Source organism: Pteronotus mesoamericanus, unplaced genomic scaffold (assembly GCF_021234165.1).
Source record: "Pteronotus mesoamericanus isolate MK-2021 breed Mesoamerican mustached bat unplaced genomic scaffold, CSHL_Meso_final contig_182, whole genome shotgun sequence".
In the NCBI taxonomy this organism is placed as follows: Eukaryota; Metazoa; Chordata; class Mammalia; order Chiroptera; family Mormoopidae; genus Pteronotus; species Pteronotus mesoamericanus.
In genome coordinates, this window is record NW_026555078.1 from 35,473,641 (window position 1) to 35,481,392 (window position 7,752).

A 7,752-nucleotide genomic window follows, 5' to 3' on the forward strand; every position below is an offset into this window, starting at 1 on the left:
ATGCAGTGCATTCTCCTCTCCTTTTTCCTCTCCCCAACTTTGATTGGCATGAGATGTGCATACCATTTCTTCATTGTCTTGAACACATACTTCTATTCCATGTACTTCAATTCCCAGATGTTCTGGGATACCACCTTATGCCCCAGAATTGCCTGTCTTATTGTGCTATTTAAGAATATAGTATTGATAAGCTATTAAAATAATTTTAGATGTGAGATTCTTTGAAAAAATATTGCTAACTTGAAAAATACATAGTCATTGAACATTCACTTTTAGGAATCTCTTGAATGGTAAGTGGCAAGCCCTAAAGCAAAACCACTTTCTCCCATTTGTCTACTCCGGCTCTGGTGTGGCTGTTTTTTAAAGAGGGATAATTAAATGTTCTAATGTAAGAAAAAAATAGAATTCAAGCATTATGTACATCATGTACCCCTTATACTCACTCAAGAGTGAGGAAGAACAGTTTTAAGTCTAAAACTTTTAAGAAGGCCTACTGATTGATTAATTAATTATAGTATCTCCTAAGCAAAATGATTCTTCCCATTTACTCCTTATTCAGACTCATGTGCTTCCCTGATTTGCAAGTTGGGAGGGCGGGGAGGGATCAGGCTTCATTACTCTGCTTAACACCTTCAAGAGCAGGTGTGTGTTTGAAGGCGCTGCAGCTGACCAGGGCTTTGCCCTTGTCCTCCAGATGCAGCACCTGAGGTCCACTGTGATGCTTAGCCCATCCCCCCACACCTGGGATCTGCAGCTGCTCCAGCAGCAAGCCTGTCCGATGGTGCCCAGGGAGCAGTTTCTGCAGCTTCAACACCAGCTCCTGCAGGCCGAAAGGGTAAACCAGCACCGGCGGGAGGAACCTGAAAACAGAACCTCGGAAACCAACACACCACAGGTACGAGGCTCTTTTTTCCCTTTAACAGAAACTCAAATCACCTATTTATTTTACTTGCTTATTTGAAGTTATACCAGTTGAAAGGTGGAAATAAAGAATGTAAATCTTCTGTCAGGACTGCAGTGCCTTTTTTCTTTTGTTTCTTGCAGTGCTGCTTTTGAGCTCTCAGCTTCTAAGCTGGGTAATTACATGTTCTGGGTCTCCTTTGCACATTCGTAATTGATGATAAAGTATCAGGATAACTTGCACATAGTGTACAGTCTTATCTGACGCCAAAAATATTACAGAATTCAAGTGCAATTCTAGGACATGCATTACTAACAAAGCTTCCTGGGTTTTCTTGTACCTGAGGGGTGCACAGCCTGCTTGAGTTCCGTGGAACTAACAACTAGGGACTTTTCACAACTAACAAAGTTGAATGTGTAGTCAGTGACTTTTCAGTTGGCACAGCTCACTTAGAGTGTTTCAAACTACATCATATAAAATATTATTTTTAAGATAATAAAGATGTCCTCCTCCCCTTTGTATTAGCATGATCCCAGCTGACTACCAGACACCTTATGTCACCTAGGTTTTCAAATAATTATTTCTCTTTAGTGCTACATTCATAATCATCCTTTTTTAGAAGTCTCTTAACTCTTTGGTCTTGTGTATTTAGTTTATTCAGAATTAGAAATAAAATTTAAAATACTCCTTAGTTTGCAGAATTATAAATTAATTCTTGCTGGTTTGGATGCTCTTCTGTTTTCAAATACTGTGCTTCTCTTTTGACATTTGATAAGGAATTTCCCAACTCTTTCTGTAATCCCCTCAAAGTGGCTTTGCAAAGTCATATTAACACTATAATTACACATTAGAGCAGTTCTCTTTTCCTCCCCTAATGTATATCTATGCTTTGTCATGATGTACTTCTGTCATATTCTTTCCAACAAAACCTTTAAAAACGTTTTTCTTGTGTGCTTTAACATCCATGTTTTTAAGACTTTCCCACATTCCACTGCCGTTTTCAAATATTAAAATTAAATTCTTGAATAAAAACTCTGGTGGGCTATTAGATGCTTCAGCTCTTCATTACGGAGTTGAATTATAAAACCTTGACTTCACTTTTTACTGGACATTTTAAACTAATGATTAAGCTAAGATTCTACTCATTGCTTTCCCATGCACCCTGTTATTAAAGCGTTCTCTTCCCAGCCCACCCACCAATGTTTAAAAATAAATATCCCATTATTCCAATCACTTAAGGACTAGGTAGGCAAAAATAGGTTAAGATTTTCATATTAAAACGAAAAGATTCCTCCAGTCAGATGGCAGGGTGGACTGCTTGTTGCTCCCACCAGACTGCCACTACAGGTTCTCCTGTTTCTGGTAACGGAGCGGACGCAAATTTTAAGAATAGCATTAGAATCTGCATGTTGTCTCTGTGTGTGGAGTGATGTGATTTCTTCCGCCTTTGTGTTGCTTTGCTTGCATATGTGGTGTTAATGTGTGTGCTTTTAAAGACTGCTTGCATTATAAATGTGTGAATTTAGACTCCTCCCCCCAAAAAAACATAATCTGGACATCAGGGTGAAGTGTACCACTTGCCTTCTTTCTCTAGGCCTTGCTACCGGAGCAGCGAGCAGTGCATGCAGATTCCTACAGAAGGATTGGGCACCTGTGAACACTGGGCTGCTATTGATGGCATTTCTTACCATGGCAGACACTCAAATGCACACACCCACACACCACACACCACACAAACACAGAGACATAAGCTAAGAAATGTTTTGGAATCAAGTGCTCTTTTAAATTATTATTATTATTATTATTATTATTATGCCTTTGCAGTATTATGGCTCTTATTTATGTAGAAATGACAGATTTTGTGAATCAAATTCACATATGTCAGCTTGTAACAAATCATTTTATTTATACCCTTTAAAGAGTGTGGATTTGAGATTCTTGACAGGATGTATATTCCATATATTTTCTCATTCCATATGTTGTAATTATTTTTAATAAGAGGTACTACTTTTATATATGGAATTTGAAGAAAATCAGGGTTTATTTATACTGTTTTGTATGAGATGTACATTACTTGACAGGAAATTTTTGATGAAACAATAAAATAAATTTTAAATATGACTGCCTTTGTTTTTCCTCTTTCCCCACTCTTTTGCCATGTTCCATGTTCTTTAATTAGCCATTATTGTTTTTTACTTGTTTTGCTTTGTTTTTTTAAGGCAAGTGGGAATCAGGCATTTTCCATTTTATGTTTGAGTTTTAAACAGCCATTCTATCTTTTAAAAAGATAGGATTTTTTAAAAAGAGAGATGCTTTCAAAGCCTGATTTCTTGAAATTTACTTTCTGCTTTATACTTTTGCCTACTACAATTTTCATCTTCAAATTAATCACATGGTTTAGTTGTTTCTTGTATGTTTGAATAAATGCTATTTCGTAATATGTTGGTTTTCAACTCATGTGTGGTCATTCTGCGTGATTTTTAAAGGCTGGTTATACCATCAGCCACTAACACCTGAGTTGTGCTTATCATTTGAAGAAGGTTTAAAATCGGAAATTCCTTATGTGAACATGTTAGCAGACTGTGGGGAGGGGCACTCAGTTGCACTGTAATGTGAGGAGAGGAAAAGAAGCCAGGGCTCTTTTGCTGCCCTATTTTAGTTGTTTGTGGGGAGGAGATTCTTAATTTTAAATCTGTTCAATTGATAAACCCATTCTCCAGTGCAATGTTTGCTTCACATTAATGAGTCAAACTGGAAAAAGATGAATAGAGTAACTGGTAGGAAGAGGCTGATTATCATGAAGAAACACTAACACCCTCGCAGTAATCAGCCATTTCAAAAGAAAAACAGATATGCATATTTCAAGCTGATTGGGAACGTTAGACAACCCAGAATAAACTCAGTTTTTGTTTTGTTGTTAAGAGGCCCACAGTATTGCAAAGACCCAAATCACAGACGGAAGGTTGATAACCATCTTTTAGTAAAATAGGTATCCAAAGTAAACTAAAAGTACACACAGGTATTAAATTGTGGGTTTTAAGAATTTTGCTTTATCTCAGGGGAAGATGGTAACACAGGTAAGATTCTTTTTTTTTTATCTGATTCTTTTTCTGATAGGGTTACTTTTCTAACATGTACAACCCATGAAGTATTCAGAACTCCCATTTCATAAGAAATCCACCCTTCCTGTTACAGAGGCAAACATTTGCTGTCTTTTCCCTAGGCATCTTATGGGGAAAATAAACTGTTAGTGTTTTCACTTCAGTGTGGCATGATTTTCAAATGATAATACATTTTTTTCTTCCCTTCAGGAAAACCAGGAACAACTGGTAACTGTCATGGAGGAACGAATGATAGAAGTTGAACAGAAATTGAAACTGGTGAAAAGGCTTCTTCAGGAAAAAGTGAATCAGCTCAAAGAACAAGTGAGACTCCCAGGTCATCTCTACCCACCCATCTTACATTCCACTTTTAACTCATTTTACATTCCTTTATTGCCATTAACTTGTTAACCGTTGTTGTCTAAAAAGGGCAGATTCTACTCTGAATGTATAGAAGTTAGGACTCATGTTCCCCCATACCACTTCATGAACTCTGTGTTCGGCATTATTTTTTCTGAAGCTCTTTTAAGGCATATGTTTGTCCACAGTTTTAAAAACGTGTATTTGCTAACAGTGTCATAGTTGTTGTTGGTTTTTTTGTTTTTTGTTTTGGCCCAAGAGAGAAAACAGTCCTACTTAAATAAACAGAAAATGTATAGTTGGTTAAAAAAAAATTGGAGGATAATATATAGAACTTTAGCTTTCCTGTTTGCAACAGCTGTGATAACCTCAAAAAGTACCTTACGGCTATAACCAGATTCAAAAGGCTGTGCTTTGAACTAGAACCTAGACCCTGAACTCCAAAGTCTCTAAACGGCCTGGAGATTTTCACCTTCTGGTGGCAGGTGTGGCCTCTGTGTTTAGGAATTATATGTACATCCACTGAAGAGATATGCAAGAAAGGGCCACTATCTAGGAAAGTTTGAGACGAACTGGTGGGGGTTGGCAGGAGAAAGTTGCCCAACCTGGTTTTCTAGATAAATAAAATTTAGGAAGAAAAATTCCAAGAGAGGATCTTCATTCAGAGGTAGACACAGCTTTCCTTTGTCCTATATCTTAATATACAGAATGGATATTAAAAAGTCCTATAAAATAAGCATGTATTGATTTAACCCTTTAATCATTAATTACAGTTACTGTGTGCCAGGTACTGTTCTAAGCACTAGAGATACAGCAGTGAGCAAAATAAAATTTCTGCCCACATGTAGCATAGTTCACTGACAAAGTATTGAGCATTTGGCCAGTAATAATTTCAAAAATAAAAGAAAATGGGGTCCACTCTATTTTCAGTAGAGGGAAACAAGAGAAGGAAAACTTGTTGCTACCCAGAGAGTTTAAAGAAAGTTTGCTAAAGGCCTCTTAAGCCTAATACTGTGTGTTGAGTAAGATTTTAACAAGTGGAGAAATGCAGGGGCGTTCTAAGCTACAGAAACATCATGCAGTTATGACTATTTGGGGTGTGGACATCCACAAACACTTTGGCATAATAGTTTAGCATAACACTATTATGGGAAAAGCAGGAGAAGAAACTAGAGAGATAGACCCTCTATGGCCAGCTCCTCCCTAAAATGCTGAGCCATGGAATTTGAATTTCATTCTTTAGATGATAAAGAACCATCAAAAGTATCTTTTAATGGAAGGGAGGGAAGAAAAATGGAAGGGAGGGTTGCATTAGAACAGTTCAATAGAGAGTAGATTAGTATGTTACACTGGCCAGTCACTAAATTCTGGGCTTCATCATTGCCCTGTGAAATGCTAATAAATTAATTAGCCACTCTGTGTCCCCTTAAGCCTTTATACTTTTAGCTGTCCTGCTTGAAATTATGTGTAAATGAGGAGTTAAAGGTATAACGAGGGAAGAGGGATTAGAAAATATTGACACAAGCAATAATAAAATTATCCCAAGGCTGCTAACAAGTTTTCCCACACTACCCTAGACTATATATTGTAACCATAAATATTAGAATAAATATTTTCTGGACAAGGCTCTATATAAAAGAGGAATGGTTAAGGAAAACTAACTGCACAAATCTTGCTTCTTATAATACATGAGACACATTTTTAAATAATTAGTAGGTTGTAGTTATGAATGGGAAGCTAAAGCATTTGTTAAGAATGGAAATAAACACAGTTCACACCCGAACTCAGAAATTTAAGTTATAAAAGTATTTAATATTTTTTTCAAGACTGAATAAAAGAATAATACCTAATTTCTTTAGGTGGAAAAAACTTTCATTTTTGAACCCTCAAATATCAACTTGTTCTTTTTATCAGTGACTTCTACAAACATACTATGCAAAGAAACAGTTTGGAATAATAGTGGATTTGCTCTACTTGTATCTCTGATGAAAGTCTGATGTTAAGTCTGTGTAGTAAAATAAGAGAATATAATTGATAGAAGCCATTTGCCTTTATAAACAACTGTCCGTATGTCAGACTTTAACTTAAAAGAATTACAGAAATGGAGTCAAAATGTTTCTGCTTCTGTTTCTAGCTCTGCAAGAATACTAACACAGACGCAACGGCGAAGGGTTTGTATGTCGAAAATGCCCAGTTGTTGAAAGCTCTGGAAATGACTGAACAGCGACAAAAAACAGCCGAGAAGAAAAATTACCTCCTAGAGGAGAAGATTGCCAGCCTTAGCAATATAGTCAGGAATCTGACACCAGCACCATTGACTTCTACACCTCCCTTGAGGTCATAGCAAAGCCAAAGGATACACTCATGTTTGTGCACTTTACTGAAATGGATGGAACATTTCAGTAGGTTCTGTCAACATTTTTTTATTATTATTATTACTAATTTAAAAAACCTTTCATGGCTTCAAGTTAAGCCTATCTTAAAACTGCCAGCAACAGAACTGAAGTCTCCATTCACTGTAATGAGTTTTTTCCTAAATTGACTCTAATGGGAGTTGCAAACAGTCACATATTTCAGTTTGAAGTATTTCCAACTTCTGAATTTTTAAGAGAATTCTAATGGCCACCAAGAAGGTAGATATTGAAAACAGTTCAAGAATCTTAAAACACCAATTCTGAATGAGTTTTTTTAAATAATTATTAAATTCCAGCTATTTTCAGTTTGACATCTAATTAATATTGTGTTGATCTTTATTTTAAACTGAATGTATGCCTTCTTAGCATTTAAATATGTGAAAGTTACTCTGTTTCTAATAGTTTCATTCTTTGGATTAATTGTTAGACTTTCTACTTAGCAACAGAAACTGGGCTCAATAACCACTGAGGTCAAAAAAGGCAGAGTCCATAGAACTCTACCTTCTAATACCTATGACAGTATTATCACTCTTGCCGTATTATAGATATACAGCTGATTTACTCAGCTGCACTGTTAACTAATGCTGAAACTTCACTTTCTTTAAATAGCCCTTTTCCCTTCTTATAAGTTTCATTTGGGAGATTATCTTCTAAAATTGGATAAAGCCACATTCTTAAAGCATTTGAACTATAGGGAAAGCACTGGACAAACCACTTTTGAGAAGAGCTACTCTTAGAAGAGAGAAAAGCACACCAGGTGGGTTTCTCTCTCTCAGAAGTCTTGGAATTCATGAAATTACGTTTGGGGTTGCCTCAAGAACTCAGGGAACAATACTTTAAGCTGTCTTCCTGAAATATTATAGGGCCTCTGTAAGAATTTAAAATGTATAAGCCACGTGACCTTATTTATTTGTATTGTATTTAGAGCCATAGTGGGATTTTTATTTCTACACTTTTAGTGAATGTAATCTTCTGA

The 7,752-nt window shown here is 36.2% G+C and overlaps 1 protein-coding gene across 2 annotated transcripts in view; it reads left to right on the forward strand.

Annotated features, from left to right (window-relative positions):
- Positions 1-7,056, forward strand: part of NIN (ninein) — a 92,616-nt gene extending 85,560 nt beyond the window's left edge. For both annotated transcript variants that reach the window (XM_054567582.1, XM_054567581.1), the window contains 3 exons: positions 695-895; positions 4,213-4,326; positions 6,497-7,056. In XM_054567582.1, the coding sequence (XP_054423557.1) occupies positions 695-895; positions 4,213-4,326; positions 6,497-6,706 (525 nt within the window). In that variant the 3' untranslated portion in view covers positions 6,707-7,056. The remainder of the gene's footprint in view (positions 1-694; positions 896-4,212; positions 4,327-6,496) is intronic.
- The last annotated feature ends 696 nt before the right edge of the window (positions 7,057-7,752 follow it).